This window comes from Notolepis coatsorum, assembly GCF_963971535.1.
Source record: "Notolepis coatsorum genome assembly, chromosome: 4".
NCBI lineage: Eukaryota > Metazoa > Chordata > Actinopteri > Aulopiformes > Paralepididae > Notolepis > Notolepis coatsorum.
Genome location: NC_140168.1, coordinates 49,920,296 through 49,946,977, shown reverse-complemented (window position 1 = coordinate 49,946,977; position 26,682 = coordinate 49,920,296). Strand labels below are relative to the sequence as shown.

The window sequence follows — 26,682 nt, the reverse complement described above, 5'->3', positions numbered from 1 at the left end:
ACGTTTTGATAGAGAATCAGGTTTGCCCAACTAAACAGATTATATATTTTTAGAATGTGACAATGATGGTACCTGAATGGTTTATTTTTTTTATCCACTTTTTCTCCTTATTTTTCTATTTTTTCTCCCATCCCAATTTCGTATTGCCAATTCCTCCCTCCCCTGTCTTGAACGTTGCTAGACTATGCCTCCCACTGGTCGGCTGTAGTGAGGATAGAAGCCTTGCATCACGTGTCCCCTCCGGTACACGAGGAGGCAGCCTGTCGCATCTTTTCACCAGACAGCGCAGACTCTCAGTGGCGAGGAGTAACGCGTGGGAGGCTCATGCTGCCCCCGATACTTCCTGTCTCTGCTGTGCAGGCATCACCCAACCGACCTGTAGGAGTCGCTTTCCACAACGTCCAATCCCCACCCATCGACTTCCACCCGCTACCTCTGTCAATTGAGATAGTATGACGACTGGCCCAAGCCGCAGTCAATGCTGACACCGGGATTCGAGACCGGAGTCTCTTGCATTGGTGACGAGCGTAATCTCCGCTACGCCACCCAGCCGCTGTACCTGAATGGATTCTTGTCTAGAATTTGAATTGCTTGTTTGTATAGTGATTGCAGTGGTTTCAAAATGGTGGAATGTGAATTGGACCAGGTTATCAAACAGTATAATTTGGGAAAGAACCATTGAGTGAAAGTATAGCTTTGCTGCCTCGGTTGAAAGGAAGTTTCATAAGTTTGATAAACTGAATTTAACCTTATTTCAGACTTTTTATATGAGTTTTGAAACCATGGTGTGGGTCAATGTGTACTCCTACTGTAAGTACTTGTACTCTGATACTACCTGCAATTTCTGTCCAGAGATGAAGATATCCTGCTCTGCAACTTCTCTGTGGCCCTTAGAGAAGAACATACAGACAGTCTTAGAGACATTCAATTGTAGACAACTGTTCTTAAGCCAGGATGTGACATTCACCATGACATAGGTGTCCCGCTATATATCCGTCCCAATTAGGGGTGCACCAATATATCAGACGTATTGTTATCAGCTTATTCGGGCTTTGAAAAGCACAAGCAGAATTTGTTCAATTGTATGCTAAATATAGAACCGCCATTCTTGTAAACCTTTTTTGGCTACTGGCCTGGGAGTGTGTTGCGTAATACAAGTGCTAAGTCAACAACAGAATAACACTAACAAAGGCTTCTGTTAAATAACTGGTGAAGAAATTAACAGAATAGAGGCCTTGCATGGAATCTTCATGTAGTTCTCTTTCTTCTAGCATGGCTGCCTGTAACATAGTAGCCATTGTTTTGTACATTGAATGGAAGATTTAACAAAAACATACAATTCGGTGTCTCATTACTGGATCTTGTAACCAATTCACAGTAGAACAGTAATATCAGGATTTCGCAGTGTTTTACCTACTCTACCACTGCACAGAAATCAGGCATTTTCTTTTGAAACTGGTTACCAACGGTTACATGCAGCCTGGAAGAAACAGGGCTACACACACGTTCCGTGCAAGGTCTCTATTCTGGATACATGTTAGACGGAGAGTTTTTCTTTTCTTTTAATTTTTTTAATCCTCTTTTTCTCCGCCTGATTTTTCTATTTTTCCCCATCCCAATTTAGTCGTTATGCCAATTCCCCCCCTCCCCTACCTGGTTGTTGTGCGCATGTTCCTTCTACTGGTCGGTACAAGGGAACCCTGAAGTCCACCACATGCTTCCTCCGACACATATGGAGACAGCCAGTGGCTCTCTTCTCACCTGGCAGCGAGGACTCTCATTGGTGAAGCGTAACGCGTGGGAGGTCACGCTGTCTTCACCATTTCCTGCCTTTCGCTGAGCAGGCGCCCAGACCTGACCTGCTGTCCACAACGCCAGATTACCACCCTCGACTTCCCTCCCGCTAACTCAGCCAAACGAGTTAGTATGACGATCGGCCCAAGCCGCAGGGCAATGCTGACTCCGGGAGTCGAGACCGCAGCCTCTTGCATTGGTGACAAGCGCAATCTCCGCTACGCCATCCGCCCGCCCCTGGAGAGCTTTTATTTTAACGTGCACACGGAGAGAAGACGCAGAGATGCAGGGTCACACACTTTCCCGGGTATAGCCATAGTGGCCATGTCAGTATACCGGAAAGGAACATTTTGGTTTAGTTAGAAGGATGATTATTCAGCCTTGTGCTGACAGTACTCTCCCATTGGGGCCGTGCTATTTCACTGAATGAAGAAAAGAGACTATGTGTAAATTATACAGCAAATATATTGTAAGTTATATACAGAGGTTAAATATGTATATGTGCTTTTATTCAACAATAATAAATACATTTCAGTTCATTTCTCTTTTTAATTTACATGGTTGTGCCCCTTAATTATCTGAAGATATATGCATGTCTTTTAAAAGCTTAACCTGTTGTAACCTGCATCTGATATTGGTATCAGGCTCAAACCTTATCAGTGCAACCCTAGTCACAGTATATAGATCTCTGTCTAGCCCTACTCATTTTGTCCTGTGTACAGTCCTAGTCGGCATGGATTACTGGGCACAGACCACCTCTTCCCAGAGAAAACATGACAATATGTCATTATCCCCCACCCAGGGTTCAATGCTATTAACCTCCTTTCACTGTGAAAAGTATTTGATGTCTTCCGTTGATGTCTAGGACAAGTATGTCTACCGTAGGTAATTGTTCTTCCCCTTAGACCTGAGATGAGGAATTCTGTATTCATATCACACTCGCTTCTGTGTCCCTGTGGTTCTCCTGGTTGTCTAAACGTGGTTCTCCTGGGTGTCTAAACATGGTTCTCCTAGTTGTCTAAACGTGGTTCTCCTGGGTGTCTAAACGTGGTTCTCCTGGATGTCTAAACGTGGTTCTCCTGGTCTAAACGTGGTTCTCCTAGTTGTCTAAATGTGGTTCTCCTGGTTTTTTAAATGTGGTTCTCCTGGGTGTCTAAAAGTGGTTCTCCTGGGTGTCTAAACATGGTTCTCCTAGTTGTCTAAACACGGTTCACCTGGTTGTCTAAACTTGGTTCTCCTGGTTGTCTAAACGGGGTTCTCCTACAGTAGTTGTCTAAGCGTGGTTTTCCTGGGTGTCTAAACGTGGTTCTCCTGGTTGTCTAAGCATGGTTTTCCTGGGTGTCTAAACGTGGTTCTCCTAGTTGTCTAAGCATGGTTTTCCTGGGTTTCTAAGTAAACGTGGTTCCCGGGTATAGCCATAGTGGCCATGTCAGTATATCGGAAAGGAACATTTTGGTTTAGTTAGAAGAATGATTATTCAGCCTTGTGCTGACAGTACTCTCCCATTGGGGCCGTGCTATTTCACTTCAGAAAATGAAGAAAAGATACTGTGTGTGTAAATTATACAGCAAATATATTGTAAGTTATATACAGAGGTTTGATTTTATTTTATTTTATTTTATTAGACATTTTTAAAAATACAAGATTCCAGAAAAACGTCAAGGATGCTACACAAAAAAGTCAAGACTTATTTCCATTGTGGTCCTTGGTCTCAGACAGACAAGCAATACAAAACATGACCATAAATAACAATTTGACAAACTACATAGACATGAACATTTTAAATGCAGTACAAACGTAGCCACAGGCAACAATATATCACTATCAGACACCATTTTCATGCATTTTAAAATCTAGTTTTTGACATTGTCGAGGCGCCATGATTTTACTTTTTTCTTAAAATTGTGCCGGCTACTGATGCATTTTAGCTGTGAAGGTAGCAAATTCCAATTTGTGGCTCCCCAGAATTTAAAAGAACATTTGCCCATATTAGTTTTGATTGAACCTTGGAATACGCAGGTCAGCAATGCTGGCTCTGGTGTTATGGGTATGCATGTCCCTGTTCCACTGAAAATAATTTGTAAGATAAGAGGGGGCCCTATTATTATAAATGTTGTGAACTATGTTGAGCTGAAGTTGAACGGACCTGGCTTCCAGAGGGACCCAGCCCAGCAACTGGAAGTGTTGTTTGCCCACATGTACTCTGGAGGCTAGTCCTAGAGTTAACCGGATGAGTTTGTTCTGGGAAACCTGTAACTTATCTTTTAAAACTTTGGTCAGACCTCCGTACCAAGAACAGATAGCATAGTCGAAGCAATAAGAAACAAGAGAATTTGCCAGAATGCGAAGACTTTCAGGGTCTAGTAAATGTGCTTTCCTGGTCATAGTTCTGCCATTCACCTTGCTCATTCTCTTTTGAGAGCCATGGATTCCCCGCTCAGGCTGCTGTCTAAATATGTATATGTGCTTTTATTCAACAATAATAAATACATTTCAGTTAATTTCTCTTTTTAATTTACATGGTTGTGCCCCTTAATTATCTGAAGATATATGCATGTCTTTTAAAAGCTTAACCTGTTGTAACCTGCATCTGATATTGGTATCAGGCTCAAACCTTATCAGTGCAACCCTAGTTACAGTATATAGATCTCTGTCTGGCCCTACTCATTTTGTCCTGTGTACAGTCCTAGTTGGCATGGATTACTGGGCACAGACCACCTCTTCCCAGAGAAAACATGACAATATGTCATTATCCCCCACCCAGGGTTCAATGCTATTAACCTCCTTTCACTGTGAAAAGTATTTGATGTCTTCCGTTGATGTCTAGGACAAGTATGTCTACCGTATGTAATTGTTCTTCCCCTTAGACCTGAGATGAGGCATTCTGTATTCATATCACACTCGCTTCTGTGTCCCCGTGGTTCTCCTGGTTGTCTAAACGTGGTTCTCCTGGGTGTCTAAACATGGTTCTCCTAGTTGTCTAAACGTGGTTCTCCTGGATGTCTAAGTGTGGTTCTCCTGGGTGTCTAAATGTGGTTCCCCTGGGTGTCTAAACGTGGTTCTCCTAGTTGTCTAAACGTGGTTCTCCTGGTTGTCTAAACGTGGTTCTCCTGGTTGTCTAAACGTGGTTCTCCTAGTTGTCTAAACGTGGTTCTCCTGGTTGTCTAAACGTGGTTCTCCTAGTTGTCTAAACGTGGTTCTCCTAGTTGTCTAAACGTGGTTCTCCTAGTTGTCTAAACGTGGTTCCCCTAGTTGTCTAAACAGGGTTCTCCTAGTTGTCTAAACATGGTTTTCCTGGGTTTCTAAATGTGGTTCTCCTGGTTGTCTAAACATGGTTTTCCTGGTTGTCTAAACGTGGTTCTCCTAGTTGTCTAAACATGGTTCTCCGGGGTGTCTAAACATGGTTCTCCTAGTTGTCTAAACGTGGTTCTCCTGGATGTCTAAGTGTGGTTCTCCCGGGTGTCTAATCGTGGTTCTCCTAGTTGTTTAAACGTAGTTCTCCTGGTTGTCTAAATGTGGTTCTCCTGGTTGTCTAAACGTTGTTCTCCTGGGTTTCTAAATGTGGTTCTCCTGGTTGTCTAAACGTGGTTCTCCTGGGTGTCTAAACGTGGTTCTCCTAGTTGTCTAAACATGGTTCTCCTGGGTTTCTAAATGTGGTTCTCCTGGTTGTCTAAACGTGGTTCTCCTGGGTGTCTAAACGTGGTTCTCCTAGTTGTCTAAACGTGGTTCTCCTGGATGTCTAAGTGTGGTTCTCCTGGGTGTCTAAATGTGGTTCCCCTGGGTGTCTAAACGTGGTTCTCCTAGTTGTCTAAACGTGGTTCTCCTGGTTGTCTAAACGTGGTTCTCCTGGTTGTCTAAACGTGGTTCTCCTAGTTGTCTAAACGTGGTTCTCCTGGTTGTCTAAACGTGGTTCTCCTAGTTGTCTAAACGTGGTTCTCCTAGTTGTCTAAACGTGGTTCTCCTAGTTGTCTAAACGTGGTTCCCCTAGTTGTCTAAACAGGGTTCTCCTAGTTGTCTAAACATGGTTTTCCTGGGTTTCTAAATGTGGTTCTCCTGGTTGTCTAAACATGGTTTTCCTGGTTGTCTAAACGTGGTTCTCCTAGTTGTCTAAACATGGTTCTCCGGGGTGTCTAAACATGGTTCTCCTAGTTGTCTAAACGTGGTTCTCCTGGATGTCTAAGTGTGGTTCTCCCGGGTGTCTAATCGTGGTTCTCCTAGTTGTTTAAACGTAGTTCTCCTGGTTGTCTAAATGTGGTTCTCCTGGTTGTCTAAACGTTGTTCTCCTGGGTTTCTAAATGTGGTTCTCCTGGTTGTCTAAACGTGGTTCTCCTGGGTGTCTAAACGTGGTTCTCCTAGTTGTCTAAACATGGTTCTCCTGGGTTTCTAAATGTGGTTCTCCTGGTTGTCTAAACGTGGTTCTCCTGGGTGTCTAAACGTGGTTCTCCTAGTTGTCTAAATGTGGTTCTCCTGGGTGTCTAAACATGGTTCCCCTGGGTGTCTAAAGGTGGTTCTCCTGGGTGTCTAAACGTGGTTCCCCTGGGTGTCTAAAGGTGGTTCTCCTGGGTGTCTAAACGTGGTTCTCCTAGTTGTCTAAACGTGGTTCTCCTAGTTGTCTAAACATGGTTTTCCTGGGTGTCTAAACATGGTTCTCCTAGTTGTCTAAACAGGGTTCTCCTAGTTGTCTAAGCATGGTTCTCCTAGTTGTCTAAACATGGTTCTCCTAGTTGTCTAAACGTGGTTCTCCTAGTTGTCTAAACATGGTTTTCCTGGGTGTCTAAACATGGTTCTCCTAGTTGTCTAAACAGGGTTCTCCTAGTTGTCTAAGCATGGTTTTCCTGGGTTTCTAAATGTGGTTGGGCGGCTGGGTGGTGCAGCGGACATTGCGCTTGTCACCAACGCAAGAGACACCGGTATCGAATCCGGCGGTCAGCATTGCCTCCGGCTTGGGCCGGCCGTCATACTAACTCAATTGGCAGAGTTAGCGGGTGGGAAGTCGATGGGTGGTAATCTGGACGTTGTAAACAGCGACTCCTACAGGTCGGTCAGGGCGCCTGCACAGCAGAGACAGGAAAATGGCGGGGGCAATGTGAGCCTCCCACACGTTATTCCTCGCCAATGAGAGTCCGCGCTGGCAGGTGAAATATGTGACTGGCTGCCTCCACATGTATCGGAGGGGACATGTGATGGGCTTCTATCCTCCCTACGACCGGCCAGTGGGGGGCATATGCGAGCAACGATCAAGACAGGGGAGGGGAGAATTGGCACGGCTAAATTGGGATGGGAGAAAAATAGAAAAATGAAGGAGAAAAAGTTGATACAAAAAAATAATGATTATTCAGCCTTGTGCTGACAGTACTCTCCCATTGGGGCCGTGCTATTTCACTTCAGAAAATGAAGAAAAGAGACTGTGTGTGTAAATTATACAGCAAATATATTGTAAGTTATATACAGAGGTTAAATATGTATGTGCTTTTATTCAACAATAACAAATACATTTCAGTTAATTTCTCTTTTTAATTTACATGGTTGTGCCCCTTAATTATCTGAAGATAATATAGGCATGTCTTTTAAAAGCTTAACCTGCATCTGTTATTGGTATCAGGCTCAAACCTTATCAGTGCAACCCTAGTCATAGATCTCTGTCTAGCCCTACTCATTTTGTCCTGTGTACAGTCCTAGTCGGCATGGATTACTGGGCACAGACCACCTCTTCCCAGAGAAAACATGACAATATGTCATTATCCCCCACCCAGGGTTCAATGCTATTAACCTCCTTTCACTGTGAAAAGTATTTGATGTCTTCCGTTGATGTCTAGGACAAGTATATCTACCGTATGTAATTGTTCTTCCCCTTAGACCTGAGATGAGGCATTCTGTATTCATATCACACTCGCTTCTGTGTCCCCGTGGTTCCCCTGGTTGTCTAAACGTGGTTCTCCTGGTTGTCTAAACATGGTTCTCCTGTTGTCTAAATGTGGTTCTCCTTGATGTCTAAACGTGGTTCTCCTAGTTGTCTAAACACGGTTCTACTAGTTGTCTAAGCGTGGTTCTCCTGGGTGTCTAAATGTGGTTCTCCTGGATGTCTAAGCGTGGTTTTCCTGGGTGTCTAAAAACGTTGTTCTCCTGGGTGTCTAAACGTGGTTCTCCTGGGTGTCTAAATGTGGTTCTCCTGGGTGTCTAAACGTGGTTCTCCTGGGTGTCTAAACGTGGTTCTCCTGGGTGTCTAAATGTGGTTCTCCTGGGTGTCTAAACGTATATGTGGCTGAGAAGGCACATGCCAGAGATATAGGGAGGTGTAGTGGTTACGTCATTGTTGTTTCCGGCCGGTCCACCTTGCTTGAAATCGCAATGTATTTACCCATTGCCCATTTCTAAATCGTCTCGTTTAAAACAAATAAAGCATGAACATTTGTATGGTGTACCGTTCTGTGCATATTCATCCACAATCTATAGCTCAACATGAAAATATTCGCAATTAATCGTAAAATAATTACGTCAAATTTTATTTCAACCACAAATGCTTAAACAATATTGTTAGTGATAGAAGGGAACTCATTTTGTGCAAAAATGGAAAGCTTGCCAATGTTCATGAGGCATAATTATTACAATAGCCGATAATCCATTTTCCCAATGATAAATCCCTAAATGGGTGGACCGCGCGGGTGGTCCAAAGTGACGTCAGACTACACCTCCCTATACAGTATAAGTAAGGGATAATGTATAGCTATACTCGGTCATTGGGCGGCTACGTGGTGTAGTGGGCAAGGCGCTCGCCACAAAATCTGGAGACGCTGGGCTCGCCTGTTCGAGCCCAGCGCTCCACATTTGCTTTCAGTTTAGCTGGTTGTCCGTACTAATACACATTTGCCGTATTAGGGGGTGGGAAACTGATGGGTGGGGATCGGGCGTTGTGGACAGCGACTCCTACATGTCGGTTGGTGCGCCTGCGCAGTAGAATCAGGAAGTGTCGGGGGCAGCGTGAGCCTCCCACGCGTTACTCCTCGCCACTGAGAGATCGAGCTGCGCAGGTGAAAAGATGTGACTGCTGTTACCTCAAGTACCGGAGGGGACTTGTGCTGCTATGTATGACTTAGTCCACATTGCAGCCGGCTTGTGGGATGCAAGAAACAGCGTTCGTGACAGGGGAGGGTTGAATTGGATGATATGAAATTGGGATGGGAGAAAATATATAGAAAATGGGAGAAAAAGTGGATAAAAAAAAAAAGCTATACTCGGTCATTGTCGCAAAATAATTTACCGATACTGCGTTCTGGAACACCGAGGCGTTCTAAACGCAGTGTCGGTCAATTATTTTGCGACAATGACCGAGTATAGCTATACATTATCCTGCTTATTACAGGGCTAACTTTAGTAACAATATACGTAATTCATTTTACATCATCGACAAGACGAGATCAAATGCAGACGCAGTTGTTCTGTTGCTCCTCTGTCATCGCCCTCAGGTGTGTGGTCTGATTGCACCTGATGTAGTGCAGCTGTGCATTATGGTAAAGCTTAGCTTTCGTGACTGCAATCAAAATGCTTGATTGTGATTTGTCAATAGCGCTCTGTTGCTCCTAACAGCGGTCATTATTGCGCGTTGCCTGTAGCAGCGGTGAATTATCGAGAAATAATTGACCGCTGTTAGGCAGTGGCGTCGCGTGGGTAAAATAACAGGAGAAGCCAAAAAAAATTATTAAAAAAAGAATTATTAAATATTTTTATTAATATTTTTTTTTTTTTTAAGTCAAGCAGTCACCATGTACACTACAGTATGGCTCGGCGGCCAGTCAAACTTTCTTAACAGATTGCAGAATGGGTACAATACAGTACGGCTCAATACACACAATTGTATAAGGGGATGCAGACCAGAGAAAGACGTTTGTCTTGTTTACATCAGGGTCCCCCATTTTCAATTCATAGTGACATTTATGACATACAAGACATCATGACATCAAATATACAGTACTGTTACCCATAGATCCTGACAGAGTATATACATATGATGGGGAGGGGACTGTACATTAGGAGGGGGTGGGTGGGTGGGAGAGAAATATACATACGGCCGGGAGAGAATATGACTGTCTATTAGACAAACGTGACTAGACAAACGTATTTCTCTGGTCTGCATCCCCTTAACAATTGTGTGTATTGAGCCGTACTGTATTGTACCCATTTTGCAATCTGTTAAATAAAGTTTTCATTCATTCATTCATTCATTCATTCACGTGTCTGTTGCGCGGCGCGCCCAGCCATCAGAGCGCTCCTACTGTAAAATGCGGAAGCAGCCATTTCAGCCTCAGTTTTACTTGTTTATAAAAATGATTTAAAATGTTTATTAGCAACGCCGAGCTTTCAAACCCCGCCGCATCTGTGTGTGAAACCCTAATGGAACGCTGGGTACCTTTGACATTTATATCCGATATATTTTGGACCCACCGCTAGCTTTTAAGCAGTGCTTGATGGTGCACATTAACCTGGCTACTACGGAGGAATAAGTGACTGCGTATTCCAGCCCCTGGCTTGCATTGCAGTCATGAAAGGGTATACAAGCTTGCCTGATAACGTTAGTTAGTCAGTCAGGCTGCTCAGTGCTTACCTGGTCAATAATGTGGTCCTCCTCTTGCCAGATAGATTTGTTAAATCATAATATCCACAGTGGTGTGCTCTGCTGGTCCTCAGTAAATGTCCCGCCGGCGAAAATAAGTTGCTATTAAAGTGCTAAATGTTAGATACACTAATAGAGGATTCGAACGTGCCCGCTCTGTTAATAACATTTTCAATCAATTCCGCGAGGGGATGATGTTCAGACATGTTTGTAGTAGACTACTAGACTGAGTGACGCCAGACAGTTTTATACTACTAATGGGATGTCACGTTAGGTAGTCAGGTGGAAACGTGAACTTCTGAGTGCCCCGCCTCCAGGGGGGAAAATATGCTGAGTGTTTTCCTCCCAGCTCCGTTTTAAACTTTTAGGGTGTGGCAGTCAGCTCGAATCTGATTGGCTAGGATCGGATTTGGACTCTATAATGCTGGAAGCCTGGAGAAAGAGACCTACCCACTGCCTCTCTCCTATACTAGCTGCAGTGAGCACAGTGAGTCTGACAGTGTGTTAGAGGGAGTGAGAAGGAGAAGAGGGAGACATTAAAAAAAAAATAAAAAATAACACAGATGCACAGATGAAAAAGAATGTAAACTATATTAAAAAAAAATTATATATATATTTTTTTTTTCATATTTCATATTTGATATGAATTTATAGGGAGGCATGGCTTCCGTTGGCTTCCATAAGGATTCGCCACTGCTGTTAGGGGCAACCGAGCGCTATTGACCAATCACAATCAAGCATTTTGGCGAATGTTAAAACGCCATGTAATAATGTTGCATAACAGTAGACTGAAATATCGGAGAATAAAGCTGAGTTAGATAACATGTCTTCTCTCAAACATCACACCATTCTCTCTCTCGCTCTTTGTTCGATCTCTCTCTCTCCCTCCCTCTCTCTCTCTCTCCCTCTCTCTCTCCCTCTCTCTCTCTCCCTCTCTCTCTCTCTCTCTCTCTCTCTCTCTCTCTCTCTCTCTCTCTCTCCCTCTCCATCCATCCTATAGGTCTTGATGACTCTGGCCGTCAGTCCATGCAGCCCCCTCCCTACCTCCAGGGCCCTCAGGACCCCAACGTCCCCCAGCACCCCAACATGCCACCTCCACCAGGCTGCGGACCCCAACCCAACTACCCTCCTCCACCGCCGCCCCCCGGCTCAGACAGCTACCTCCAGGAGACCCAGTTCCACTGCGGGCCCCTAGGACCTGCAGGGGGCCCACAGGGCTACACAGTCCAGACCCAGGGCCCAGGTGGCACCATGCCTCATCCCCCTGTAGGGTACCTTCATCCGGCCTACCCCCTTCAGCTGCAGCCCTGCACGGCTTACGTACCCGTCTACCCCATGGCGTCGGTGAGTCAGAGCCTGGAGGTGGTTGGACTGAGGCGCCGGGTAGACCATGGTGACCGGTGGCCTCGTGAAGAGGTCTGGGTTGTTATGGTAACAGAGCCACAGCCAGGAGTCCACTGTCAAAGATCAACAGCACTGACTTTGGAAACTGTGTTTAGTTTCATGTGACCATGAGCCCTCTTAAAGTCTCCGGCGTCATGATTCAGCGCAGACCCCTGACGCTGAAAGATCGCGCCGCGCAGGTGAAAAGATGCGACTACTGCTACCTCGGGTATCGGAGGGGACTCGTGCTATGTATGGCTTAGTCCACATTGCAGCCGGCTTGTGGGAGGCAAGAAACAGCGTTCGAGACAGGGGGAGGGTTGAATTGGACAATACGAAATTGGGATGGGAGAAAAAGTGGATAAAAAAAAAAGAGAAGGGACAGAAGGAAGCAAAGCTTATCTGGTTCTGCCCCTTCCTTACAATATCACATTAATAAGTAATACGTTTTCTATCAATATCAAAAAAGAATATACCTATCCACTACAACAAAAGATAAATAAATAATTACAAAAATACTAGTTCACGTTATTTTTAAGCTCCTCTAACTTATACGTGTCCAAGAATTCCTGATTATATCTGCATTTAAACATTTCAATAGTATTACTTGTTTTTATTGCTACAGCAAGGCCATTCCAAATGGATACCCCACAAACTGAGATGCACTTGCTTTTGAGAGTTGTACGGACAATAGGTTGTTTTAAATTCAATTTCCCTCTTAGATTATAACCCCCATCTCTGCCCATGAAAATCTTTTGTATGTTACCAGGGACTATATTTTGTGTAACTTTTTTTTAATTAATTTTTTTAGATAATCTTTTTAGCAATTATTGCTTTTTCATGGTCAGACATGACCGACAGATGAGGAGAGGATGAACGGGAGAAGAGGCGGGGAAGACATGCGACAAATGGGAGTCACCGGGAGTGGGAAGCGAACCTGGGACGGCCGCTTCACGACGCAGCGCGATACATGGTGTGCTACTAGAGCGCCCCTATTTTGTGTTACTTTAAACATGAAACAGTTTTTTGTTTATCTCCAGCTTTAAATAGTGGGATAACTTTTTCAACAATGAAATGCTGTATATGATGATGATGTAATGCTATATATACCGTATACTGTATATATTTGTATTCTTATTACCATATATATATATATAGCCCTATTTTACATATCTATATCTATACATATCCCTTGCCTACTCTTACTAGTTATGCTGCTGGCCAGTATAACTACTACCATATTGTCTTTATATCTGTATCACACTGTACATATTAATGTTACAACCCTGTACATACATCTGATTAGCACTATTACTCAGTAGTACTAATTTATATATTTTATACCAAGTTTAATCACCTGTGTACATTGTATATTACTATTGCACTTTACTGTTACATTTGCATTCTGGTTGGATGCCACACGTATTTGCTTTGTACTGTACTTGTGCTGTATAATGACAATACATTTGAATCTAATCTAATCCAAATGAGGACCAAGTCTGGAGCCTAAGTCTACTGTTGCCTGTTAAAACACTTTTGTCCAATAATCTCTCTGTCTCTTGTCTCTGTCTCTCGCCCATCAGGGTCAGCCCTACATGCCGGGTGGCCCTCCAGGCCAGATGCACCCCATGCCCCCTGGCATTGCCCTGATGGACCGCCGCCCCCCCCACGACTACCTGCCCATCGCCGTCCTCACCACCGTCTGCTGCTTCTGGCCCACGGGCATCATCGCCATCATCAAAGCAGTGCAGGTGAGTGGTGGCATCTGGTTACTGTATGTGATGCTCTGTATACGGTATAACCGTTTACATCCATTAGCACGCTGTATATGACAATGCTATGTATCCATTTAGGAAAACGGATTGTTACTACCGTTCGGGGGTCAATATTTAGAAAATTACAATTCAAATGTCTAATTTTGCATATTTAAAACTTAAAAGGATATTCCAAAACAAGTTTCACTTTCCTAATGATATGATAATTATTTAAGTGTGGTCTGAAACTCTTTTCCTTTCCAACTCTAACCTTACTCTCTGTCCACGTACTCGCATCAGTCAGGGCAACTCCAACCTAAAACGTATAGTATCGAAAGAACGGGCAGCCCACTCTTTGACCATTTACTTGATTGACAGGAAAAAGACATGTGACTGCAGAACTGGCATCCGAACCAAATACACTTGTGTAATCTCGTGATTACGTTGCAACAGAGTTCCTGAATCTAAGACTTAGTAACTACATGTAGGTCCTGTGTGAATGGAATATACGACAAGGGGAGACCAATAATATAAGTATCTAATAGAATTGGATTGAATGGCGGTCAGGTGGCGTAGCGGAGATTGCGCTCGTCACCAATGCAAGAGGCTGCGGTCTCGACTCCCGGAGTCAGCATTGCTTGGGGCTTGGGCTGATCGCTATACTAACCCGTTTGGCTGGGTTAGGGGGAGGGAAGTCATGGGTGGGAATCTGGCGTTGTGGACAGCGACGCCTACAGGTCAGGTCTGGGCGCTTGCTCAGCGGAGGCAGGACTTGATGAAGGCAGCGTGACCGCCCACGCGTTACACTTCACCAATGAGAGTCCTCGCTGCCAGGTGAAAAAAGAGTCACTGGCTGTCGCCGCGTGTGTCGGAGGAAGCGTGCGGATGACTTCAGGGTTCCCTTGTACCGACCAGTAGGAGAACATGCGTACAACAACCAGGTAGGGGAGGGGGGGGGATTGGCACAACGACTAAATTGGGACGGGGAGAAAACAGAGAAAAATCGGAGAAAGAGAGGATTAAAAAAATAAAAATTGGATTGTGCAGCAGTGAAAAGGATTTCATACACACACTAAATATTTGCCGGACATGGCTGGCTAGCCTTCGGGAGAGGCGTTAGTTGGACAATGCCTAGGCTAACCGGCCATGTCTGCTTCCATTCATTGCGCTAAGCTAGGCTAACGTGCAGCCAGATAGCTTTCTACTGAACACAGAGAGGAAATTGGTATCTATCTTCTTGTCTCTCTCTGGAGAAGACGGTAAGCTAATTTCCCCAAATGTTGGCGTGCTCCTTTAAGAATTACTCAACACCCAAAGGAGAAGTGCAGATTCCCATCATTAGAGTCCGAAATTAGAGGTAAATTGACATATCGCGAGCTCCGCCACCTTTCCTTGATCCTCCAATTACACATGTTTCTTCCCAGGAAAGCAGCAGTTGTGTTTGGAGGATCAAGAAAAGGGAGCAGGGTTTGAGATAGGTAAATTGACCGAGCATGCTTTCTGTACGAAGCTCCCCATGCAGTCTCTGTACCCCAGTTCTCTCACACATCTGTGACAGCGATACCTTCTGCGCCTCTTCTCATCCCAGCAAATAGGCAGGGTTTGCTCACTTTTGAGCCTCTGTTTTGGTTCCATTGCAGCAAACAAGAGAAGCACACGATGTGAGATATTCTCAGCGGATGGTGGGAGCACGATTGATACGATGCGTGTTGTTTATATGGGTGGAAATCCTATTCGAAAGGGCGAAATCCCTACTGGTTGGCACAGTCTACAGGCCGCCAGATCATAGTGGCTTTTATGATACAATGGATGGGTGTTTAGCTGGAGTTGAGGATGTAGACAAAATTCTTATTGGAGACTGGAACACGGATATGCAACGAAAAGATGCACCCGTCTTCAAGGCCTTCAGTAGGTTTTGTGATCTGCATGGCCTCAGCCAGCTAATCACCCAACCCACACGTGTATGTGAATCAACTCAGACTACCATTGACCTCATTCTGACCTCCGACAAGTCCAAGATCTCAAATAAAGGGGTTATAGCATGTGGGTTAAGTGATCATTATATGATATTCTGTACCCGAAAAAAACTAAAACAAAAGGCTGGCTGCCACAAAACAGTCACATCTAGAGACCTCAAAACCTACTCTAGCGAGGCCTTCAACCTTGAACTGGAGAGTCTGGACTGGTCAGATGAACTCAATGGTACACTGGTTGACGAAACATGGCTTGGTTTCAAAACCAAATTCTCAGCAATACTAAACGGCATGGCCCCCCTAAGAACCACCAGGGTAAAAAATCGCGCTGAGCCGTGGATGCACTCCGAAATACTGGCCGCTATGAAAACCAGAGACAAAAAATGCTCTGAGTTTCGTAAAAGTCAGTCAAAGCTTACTAAAAGCACGAGCAGTGAACTCCAAGCCCACGTGACTGAACTCAAACTAGAAAGAAACAGACTAAGAAACGACGTAAACTCCATGATCAAAACTGCAAAAAAGAATTTCATCAATGACAAAACTGAGGAAAACAAAAACAAACCACGTGAACTTTGGAAATTACTCAATAATCAACTAGGATGCAGTAAAAAACTTAAAACCAGATTCTCAAACATAAACATAAAAACTGACAACACGCTCATCACAGACAAGCTGGATGTAGCCAATTACTTAAACATTTTCTTCACAAACATAGCCACAACACTGGTAAACAAACTACCCTCCCACTCAGGGCTTTATGGGGTAGAACACATAGTAGCTTTCTACAAAAACCTAGGGGTCCGCAAGGACGACTTCAAGCTGGAAACGGTAACAACAGATGAGGTACTCAATAAACTGAGCGCCCTCCAACCTAACAAGGCCACTGGCCATGACAACATCCCCTCCAAATTCCTCAGAGACTCAGCAGCCGCCATCACACCAATCATCACACACATAATAAACCTCTCCATAAAACAGGGACACGTCCCCAAGGACTTCAAAATTGCGAGGGTGACCCCTCTGCACAAAAAGGGCAGCAAATTAGACCCAGGCAACTACCGCCCTGTTTCTATTCTCACCTCCATCTCGAAAGTCATGGAAAAAATAGTCTACGAACAGGTCGAAAAGTACCTAGCGGAAAAAAATCTAATCTACGAATTCCAATCTGGCTTCAGAACATCCCACTCCACTGACACATGCCTTCTCTATTTGAATGACCACATCAAACAAGAGGTGGACGCAGGCAAATACTGCGGCATGGTCATGCTGGACCTACAAAAGGCCTTTGACACGGTCAATCACTCCATTCTGATTGACAAGCTAAAAGCAATTGGTTTTGATAGTCTATCAGTGAGCTGGATGCAATCCTACCTTGAGGGGAGGGAACAGATGGTGGAGGTAAACGGTACCCTATCCCCCCCCCTCACAGTGAGCTGTGGTGTTCCACAAGGAAGCATACTAGGACCGCTACTGTTCCTAATTTATGCAAATGACATGTCGTCAGCTTGTGACTGCAACTTGTTCCTGTTTGCGGACGACTCAGCCCTGCTGGTCTCTGACAAGAACAAGTTACAGGTTGAAAAAACCCTCAGCTCGGAACTAGGCAGAATCTGCATATGGCTCGCTGATAACAAACTATCATTACACATGGGCAAAACAGAGTCCATTCTCTTCGGTTCAAATAACAAACTCAGCAAGACCGACGGCTTCTCAGTTACAGTGGGTGACAATATTGTCACAAGGAAAGATGAAATTACCTACCTGGGGTCCATCCTAGAGGCTAATCTCTCCTGTGACAAAATGGCATCCAATGTAATAAAAAAAGTCAACCAACGAACTCGATTCTTGTACCGGATCTCCTCTCTGGTAAACAAGAACACCCTGAAGACTCTGGCAGGAGCACTCATTCAGGGGTACTACGACTATGCTTGCACCTCATGGTACCAAAGCACCTCAAAGGCGCTAAAAACAAAATTACAAACATCTCAAAACAAACTGGTCAGACTACTGCTTGACCTTACTCCTAGAACCCACCTCACCCCTGCCCACTTCGACAACCTAGGATGGCTTAGAGTAGACGACAGAGTACAACAACTTGCAATGGGCCTGGTCTACAAGATACACTACACGACCAAGGTACCCATGTACATGTCAAAATACTTCCCAAAGGTCAGTGAATACCACGATCACAACACCAGAGGGAGCTCCACAAATCATGTCAAACCCAGATTCGGCTCAAATAAGGGACTAAACACGTTTCGCAATTATGCCACATCAATGTGGAACGCCCTACCCAAAGCTGTAAAGGAATGTGGATCACTACCCACTTTCAAAACCTCTCTCAAGGGACACCTACGGGAGACTGCAATTCAACACTGGCCCCTGTAAATATCCTAACCCAATCATTCCAACCCCCTCCAATGTACAGTCATTTACCTAGTATGGTTTTGTCAATAGTTCAATGTACAATTGTGTTTGTTTGTACAGTGTCTCCTCCCCCCCCCCCTCAATGTACAGTGTTACTTGTTTATACAGTATGCCCCCCGCCCCCCCCCCCCCCCCCCCAACCACCTCCAATGTAAATTACCCAGTATGGTTGTCAATATCCCAATGTACCCAACCCCCCCCACCCAACCTCCAATGTACAGTTTCTACGTCAAATGTATATACTCCCTTTTCTTGACTCCTTCTGTATCACAAACAGTACTGTATTTGCAAATCTGGTATGTCATAAATGTATAGATGTAGCAGTACTGACTATCTGTATGTCATGTATGTCATATATGTCTATATGAATTGAAAATGGGGGACCCTGATGGAAACAAGACAAACGTCTTTCTCAGGTCTGCATCCCCTTAACAATTGTATGTATTGAGCCGTACTGTATTGTACCCATTCTGCAATCTGTTAAATAAAGTTTTCATTCATTCATTCATTCATTATACTTGCTATAATGGTGGACCGACAACACACGCAAAAACACACACAGAGTTATGCAACTGCTCCAGTGTTGGGAGCAGAACGACAGAATGGATTTTTCCTCTGGGCTAGCTTAGCTGGGTTTGAGTTGAGTCAAGCTGACAAGGCATAGACCCACAGGTTTGGAGCGCTGTCTGTTGTTATGGCTCATTAATGCCGCGTGGCCTCTTTTCTGCAGAATCAGGGTGTGCTGCAGTGAAATAAATCCTCATTATTTTTGTAGATGTTTAACAGACACCCTCTAGCTCAGATGTGCTTTCTCTCTCTCTCTCTACTCTCCTGTACTGTGTCTCTCTCGTTCCCTCTTATGCTTAATTTTGTCATTATGTAACCTCTAATTCAATTCCTGTTCCTTCCAATCCAATTTCTGTCAGGGTTATTTTTTTAAATATTTATTTTGTTTGTTATTTTAGGTTTGTAAGATATTTAGTTTAGGACTAGATAAGCAGTTGCTTCCTTCTGCTCCTTCTCGAACTAATTTGTTTATCATTTAATGAAGAATGTAAGATTTCATTTAAAGGGGAACTATCTTATAAATGGCCTTTTTCAGTGTTTTGCATTGTTTCCTAGCTATGTGGACTTATATTAATATGATCTATGTCTCTAATTCTCATATTGGCGCATTCTTCCAATTCTCCTCTCACAATATTCACCCTCACTGAACTGAGTCATCTGAAAATGTGCTCATTTGTGATGTCAGAGAGACACCGCTGCATGATAATGTTCAGGCGAGGCAGTGGTTTACCATTGTGGCTGGAGCCCAGGCTCAAAACGGCTTAAGGTTGAGGTCTTGAGGTCGAAAAATGCTGTTTTTGAGGACTTGATTAGAAATACAAAACAATGAATTAAAAAAAATTACAGAGGTGTTCCATAAACTCACAGGAATTGTGTAAAAGTGCCCAAATAGTGAAAGAAATAGTAAAATAGTTCCCCTTTAAAATAAAATAATATAGGGCGGCAGGGTGGCGTAGCGGAGATTGCGCTCCGGGTGTCGACATTGCCTTCGGCCGGGCCGGCCGTCATACTGGCTCGTTTGGCAGAGTCAGCGGGTGGAAGTCGATGGGTGGGGATTGGACGTTGTGGACAGGGACTCCTACAGGTCGGTTGGGGGACGCCTGCACAGCAGAGACAGGAAGTGGCTAGGGTAGTGTGAGCCTCCCATGCGTTACACCTCGCCAATGAGAGTCCGCGCTGGCCGGTGAAAAGATGTGACAGGCTGTCTCCTCGTGTGCCGGAGGGAACACGTGATGCAAGGCTTCTATCCTCCCTACAACCGACCAGTGGGGGGCATAGTCGAGCAACGTTCAAGACAGGGGAGAATTGGAAACACGAAATTGGGATGGGAGAAAAATAGAATAAGGAGAAAAAGTGGATAAAAAAAATAATTTAAAATTAGTTTCTTTAGTTTATCATTTGTATTGTTTTTATACTTTTTATATGGTTGATTGTTCGAGGTAAAATAAACTCAACTCAACTCAACTGTCCTTCACCTGCCCCCACCCTTAGGTGCGCACGGCGATAGCCAGGGGCGACATGGTGACCGCAGAGATTGCCTCGCGGGAAGCGCGCAACTTCTCCTTCATCAGCCTGGCGGTCGGCATCGCCTCCATCGTCCTATGCACCATCCTCACCGTGGTGGTCATCATCGCCTCGCAGCACCACGACGACGACTGGGAGCCGTAGAGACGTGCGTTTAAATCAGCTCTCTAGCTACATTCAACTGGGTGGAGAAACTGAGAGCACCGGAAATGCACTCACTGCTACCGCTTAGGGTCTGAATGCCAAACCTGTGCGTGTGTGTGTGTGTGTGTGTGTGTGTGTGTGTGTACTGTTAGAAACACACTTCCTCTGACCTAATCTACTGACAACCAAACACTGGATGAATTAGACATTTCTTTTTACCTCTCGCAGCTAATATTCAAATGCCAACGAGTCGCAGTATTACAGTTAACATGGTAAATGTTTATTATTTACAGTTCAATATGGGCTCAGTGGGGGAACCACATCTCCCGGCATTAACAATTCATCTCATCACTGATTAATTCATGAGCTCTTTCCAAATGTAGTTAGATCAGAGTGCTGTGTGTTTCAATAAAGTGTTTAAACCTTCAAATCACCAAATGGACCAACACCATAGCTCACATTAGAGACACTAGTAGATACAAAGAGATATTTTTTTGAAAACCGTAGGATAGTTACATATGCACATTTGAGTCATACAAGTATCTTAGTATTTATTTATTTGCTTCAAAAAGATGTGCCATGTTCAAACAACGTTTTGTTATTGAATTACAGAGCAGTATTATTACCGATACATAATGAAATGCCAAGCTGACAGCAGGCTTAGAAGGGATGATCAATATATTCTAAGAACAACCAAATGGAGAGATGAGTATTTTGGTTGGATGAAATAGTATTGTCTCTCATATTATGCAGGTATGTTTTCGTTTATTTGATATCTACCATTGTATTGTCTAGCATTACTTACAGTATATCAATAGCTTTAGCAGCTATCAGATGTAGAAATTGGCTGAAATTGAATATCTTACATAATAATTTTGCACTTTCCACCAAAATGTCAACATTACATTTATAGTTCTTACTGCATGATATCAGTAGGCTTTGAAGTTGATGGGCTTTAATCTAAAAAATAGTTTGTCTCAGAAAAGTGGTTGGCATATTGAAGAAAATGTCATATTTCCAGAAGTGTATGCCATTTTTCATAATGTATAAATGGAACAAGCTGCTGTTTTTTTTGTTTGTTTTTTTGTATTTTTTAAATGAGACAATTTAGATTTTAAGAATTTGAGTTCAGTATTTGTACAAATGATTGCTGCTTTTGCAAATAATATTTTTGCAAGTATTTTTAGACGCTTTACTGGCCTGTTTTGCATTGCACATCTCCCATGATCTAACTCAAAGACAGTGTAGGAAAACAACTACTTGAATTTTTTTTTTCGGTATAAGATGTTACAGCCAGTACCTCTGTATTAGTCTACATAGTCACGCATGCCATTGCACACTTTTCTTTAATGTCTTAAAAGTCTCTCTAATGTCGCACATTGCTGAACACTAGGTGTGGCGTTGTGTATTCCCTGCCAAGAATGGCAACAGTAACAACAACAATGACAACAACATCACAGTAGGAACCGAATGACCTGAGGTTGGAACCAGTGGAGTAGGAGTTGTGGTGGAACTCAAAATGAATGTCTCTAAAGCAGAGAGGGAGAAACAAAACCATTGCCTCTACTATATTGTAGCACTTTCCTCTGTCTCACATCTATCTCCTATGAACCCACAGTGTTCCTCTCTCTCTCCTGTCCACCTTGTATACTGTAGGTATCTCTTATCTGCTTCTCTTTCTTCCTCTGTGATACCTATGATAATGCTATTTTTAAAAGAATTATGATACAGATATAGAGAAAAGTATATGTATACTTTTTTTTGAGAGGGACCACACATTATTATTATGTGGTTATGGTTTTGCATTTGATTATCACAAATGGTATAAATTGTACCGGATTCATTTGTGTTTATTTGAATGATACAGTATTCTAATTATTTGTTTTAAGAAAGCAAAGTAAGCACAGTGCTGTTGCCGCGTAACGCTGTCTCTCACCTTTATACAGAGGAGAAAGGATATTCTGGAAGCCTGAGCGTGTGTGTAAACGTAATAGAATCTGCCCCTATCACATCTAGTTTAGACTCTACACTGTAATCTCCCTGTGTGCTTTTGAATAGGAGTTTCTGTGCTGTTCTGCGGATGGCACTGGCTTGGGCAAAACAAACTATTAACTGTTTATTATACAGCTGGGAAACGCCTGTAACTCTTGGTTTTGTTTTGTATTTTTAAGCTTGTAAATGCAATGGGTTGCTTGTTCAAAGCGGCTGCTGCCAGATTACCTGTATTACATGTGCTTCTCTTGGGGATTATGTTGATGGATGTGTTACACACACATTGGTTGTTTATGAATTCAGTTGTTTGAATAATGAATAAACAAAACTTTTTTTTTTGGGGTTGTGAACGACCTACTGTAATGGTGTACCGTCCCGTCTCTTTGTCTCATCCATCTCCCTCTCTCTGGCCTTTCTTCTCTCACTCATCTCTAAGGTGCTATTTATAGTTGCCCTGGTTTCCTCCATCCTGGTAGCTCTCTCTCTATCAGTATGAACTATCTCTCACTATCTAGTGTTTAATCAAAGACTTAAGGCTTATTACACCCCCTCCTGCAACTCATTGTTTCTATAATAGGGCGGGGGGTGTATCTTGTATTTTGCATCTCCACTGCATCTTATTTCATATAGGCTGCATTTTTCCCAGAATGGTCAGTATATTTGGTATTGGATGAGTAAATCCTGTATAGCAAAGCTGATTCTGCTCTATTCTATCTGTTCTGTCACAAACGATAAATAGTTAGTTTTATGGGGTCTCAAAAGTCAACACCCTAGTTTAGGGCTGGGCAATTAATCAAGGGTATTGTGCCAAATGCTGTGTTGCTCTCATTTTGTCTTGTGTTGTAAGTGCAACACAAGCCCAAACAGTAGTTTCAGCTCGTGTTGAGAAGGCAACGGCACATTTCTCCATTTATTTTGAAACATCTAACTTGTAGAAGATGACAGAAAGGTAAAATAAATTCATTCATATGATCTCAAATCAATGAGTAATCATATTTAATAATGGTGATTTCAATATCAATCAAAATAATCTGGATTATAATTGTTGCCATAATCGAGCAGCCCTACCCTATAGTGCAACCCAGTTCCTGATCTTCACAATATGGAACATCCCTGATCGGCGAAGGCACATCACACAGACCTAATGATGGTGCAATAGGAGAGGAGGAGGGAGGAGTGGGAGGCAGGAGCGGGAGCCAGGCCATGTGTGCAGGAGCACAGATGGTCATTTAGCCTCCCAGCGAGGCCCAGCATCTCCCACATAATTTAACTTGGACTCGAGCCGCACTGTATCTCCAGTCACGCGGTCCCCGGCTCCCATGAGCTGACCCGTGGCTTGCCGTCTCTCTCTGCGTGTGTTTGTGTCATCACACATGGCGTTCAGTTACTTACTGGCCTTGTCATCTCGGTCGAGGCTGATTAATAAACACGGGTAATAATGCAGAGATGGCTGCAAATTAAACTCCCACCGCTGCCCGCACACATACCAGGGTTGTGAATACTTTCATTTGAGTATTGAAACATGTATGTCATGAGAGAGTTCTCCTATAGGTCCTTTTCACAGCAGCCATTTTGTCATGTTACCACAGGTGTAATTAATAACATAAATTAAGGCCCTGTTCCATTTAGGTGTGCCAAGGCCCTGATAATATGCATGCTGTCTTACTGAATGGCTATGACACACGTTCCCTTTATCAATTACCCTGTGATGACATGTCAAAATGGCCACCGTGAAAGGGGCCTATTCTACCTTTAACAAACAAGTGGCAAGGGCAACTCTTACATTTACATTACATTACAACTCTTCTATTGGCAGATGAGTTGCAGATTCAGTTTACATTTTGAACAGATTTTTTGGGGTTATTTGATCCCAACACACACACACAGGTCCTTTATATTACTGCTGACTGCTTGGAGAAAAGCTACCCAAGCTAATGATTCAACCCTGCAGCAATGAGTCTCTCTTTCTATCCAAATTCCACATGCTTTCACATTCTCTTTCCACCAACACCCGAAGGCACCTCTCATTTGTCACACAAAATCAACTACCGGTATTAATGTCAAAATGATGACACAAGATTAAAAGAGGATACGCTCTTCATTGTTTGTTGGAAATCATTTTAACCCTTTCACTGCCACACTACCAAATGGTTAACCCTTTCACTGCGACAATACGGAAGGTTAGCCCTTTCACTGTCACACGACAAAGGGGTTAACCATTTCACTACCACACAACCGTCTGTAGTGTGGTAGTGAAAGGGTTAACAGAAGTGACTATAACCGTGATTGTCATGAACATCATCAAAGTGCAAAGTATCGTATTGTTCTACAGTAACATTTACAAGGCCTCTGGTAGAAACCTCCAGGCTAGGTTGTCGCAGTGCTAGAGCGTCAATCGTCCAAAAATAGTCTGTTTAGAGGCCTTTTTTAAGGATCTACAAACCTCTGCCCCCCAGTGTTACATCCTTCCAGACAGCCCTGGATTCTAAGCAAAGTGTCTATTGGAGGATCTTGGTTTCAATGTATTGACAGAGACAGAGGGAGCCGGTCCTACAGTGGTCCCTCTCTGGTTGCTGCTGGTGGTGTGAAGGGACCGACAGCCGATCAGAAATCAATAGTTTCACATAAGCCGCACTGTAGGTCAGGAGGAGCTGGTGAGCTATGGCCTGCAAAAAACAACAACAAACAGAAAATAACATATCCCTTACAACAAAAAATCATGGTATTTCCATCATTGTGTTACTACAATGATGGTAGTGACCAAATGATGATGGAAATACCATAATGTTGCAATCAATATTGTTTAAATAGGATTATATTGTAGTATTATTTAAGTACAAATGTGGTACCATGGTGATTGACTTTTGCCATGGACAATTATTTATACAATGACCAGTACCATAGTAAAACTGAAATTACCATGATACTTTTTCGTAATCATTGCTGCATTACATTACATTCTTCCATAGTATTATGTAGTCTGTATAATTTTACTAAAAGAAAGGTGCTCTTGCTTGAAGGTCGTGCCTGTTTCTCTGAGCGAAACATCATCGCAAGAAGAAGTGAGACTGCATGTCTAGTTCAGCTGTAGTTGAAGAAATGGGTAGGCTGGGTAGATCACAGTGTCGTATTTTACCGAACCTAAAACATGCTTTTGGTAACAATCGCAGTTTCGAGGTAAAACGCCCCCCCCCCCCCTTGATGATTTTGTGAAGAAACATATATGGTATATACCTTTGATTTGGAAATATTTGGAGTTTCAGGCGAGCAACCCGAACTATTTGGGCATATGCACATAACATCGAGAAAAAAGACTGGATTATTTTGGAAAGGGGCGATGTTTAGCATGGAATAGCGCACAAACTAAAGTATGTAGAAATGAACTGGTTAGTTGGACTATAAACAATGCCTGTCAAATGAGCCATACTATTGTCTCCATAGCTATAATACAGAACACACGATGGGTCCGCAAACATCGTGAAAATGGTCAATAACACTGGTGCCATTGAGTAGAGATGGAAAAACAGCATGGCGGTCAATGAGTTAAGGGGGAACTACAGACAATTTCAGAATTCATACATGTTATTCCTATGGTCTATTAACTCATTGACCGCCACACTTAAGTGCGCGAGAGGGCGCTAGAGCACCACCGCTTTAATCAATGGGAGGACTGGGAGATTTGCGAGTGCTTAAAATATATCTTAAATTATGGCTATGGGTCTAATAGACTCGTCGATTATCAGTGAGTTGCTTGCAGTCAACATGTACAAAACGGATTGTTTTTTCATTGGTACATTTCCGTTTTATACCGTTTTGAATACGAGTATAGTTTTGGTGATTTCTAGTAATTCCAGAGAAAGACGCGATAATAGCCCTTTAGTGGAATACACAAAACACGTTGTCATTTTTCGGCTGATTATCGAATCTTCCTAAAATCAACGCTAGATCATCATTATTGTCCTTCCTCGTGCATACATGAAATGGCCCTCGTAGCGCGGCGCCCCCCACCCCACCTCCTGAACCCAACGTAAAACAGCCACACATACACACACAGATACAGCGTCGATCGGGGTAGAAATACATATCAGATCAAATTTATATATAATGTTCTTACCTTGTATCTGATGTAATGCAAAAGAAATAATCCAATTATCTGATCGCCATTTGAAGTACTGGGCGTGGAGGTCCGTGCCACGTTCAACAGCATTGCATATGAGGGGGGGGGGGGGGGGGGCAGCCTCGCAGATATATCGTTGAAATCAGGTTACCTCACCTGATTATTTAAACCACACCCGCACGGCTTGGATCGTCCCAGAAAAAAAAACGATACAATTCCCAGTGGCATGCAATACCAGCCAGAAGGCATAGGGGGCGGTATTTGCCCTTTTGCGAGCTCAGACCCATTCCCAACGATAACATCAGGCTGGATGGATGAAAATGAATGGATATCACTAATAAAAGAAATAACGATTAAAACCCGACTATAATCGTGATTGGCGCTCAAGCGATGGCGAGT

At 43.4% G+C, this 26,682-nt stretch overlaps 2 protein-coding genes across 8 annotated transcripts in view; one reads left to right on the top strand and one right to left on the bottom strand.

Moving 5' to 3' along the window:
• Positions 1 to 782: 782 nt before the first annotated feature.
• Positions 783 to 20,174, top strand: prrt1 (proline-rich transmembrane protein 1; the record flags this gene model as incomplete). Its single annotated transcript, XM_084311937.1, has 4 exons — positions 783 to 810; positions 11,403 to 11,746; positions 13,369 to 13,536; positions 19,998 to 20,174. 4 exons carry the CDS (start codon positions 783 to 785, stop codon positions 20,172 to 20,174), a joined length of 717 nt encoding a protein of 238 aa, XP_084168063.1.
• Positions 20,175 to 20,601: 427 nt separating this feature from the next.
• tmem268 (transmembrane protein 268) overlaps positions 20,602 to 26,682 on the bottom strand; it is a 37,030-nt gene continuing 30,949 nt past the window's right edge. For all 7 annotated transcript variants that reach the window (XM_084313509.1, XM_084313514.1, XM_084313515.1 and 4 more), the window contains one exon: positions 20,602 to 24,832. In XM_084313509.1, the coding sequence (XP_084169635.1) occupies positions 24,665 to 24,832 (168 nt within the window). In that variant the 3' untranslated portion in view covers positions 20,602 to 24,664. The remainder of the gene's footprint in view (positions 24,833 to 26,682) is intronic.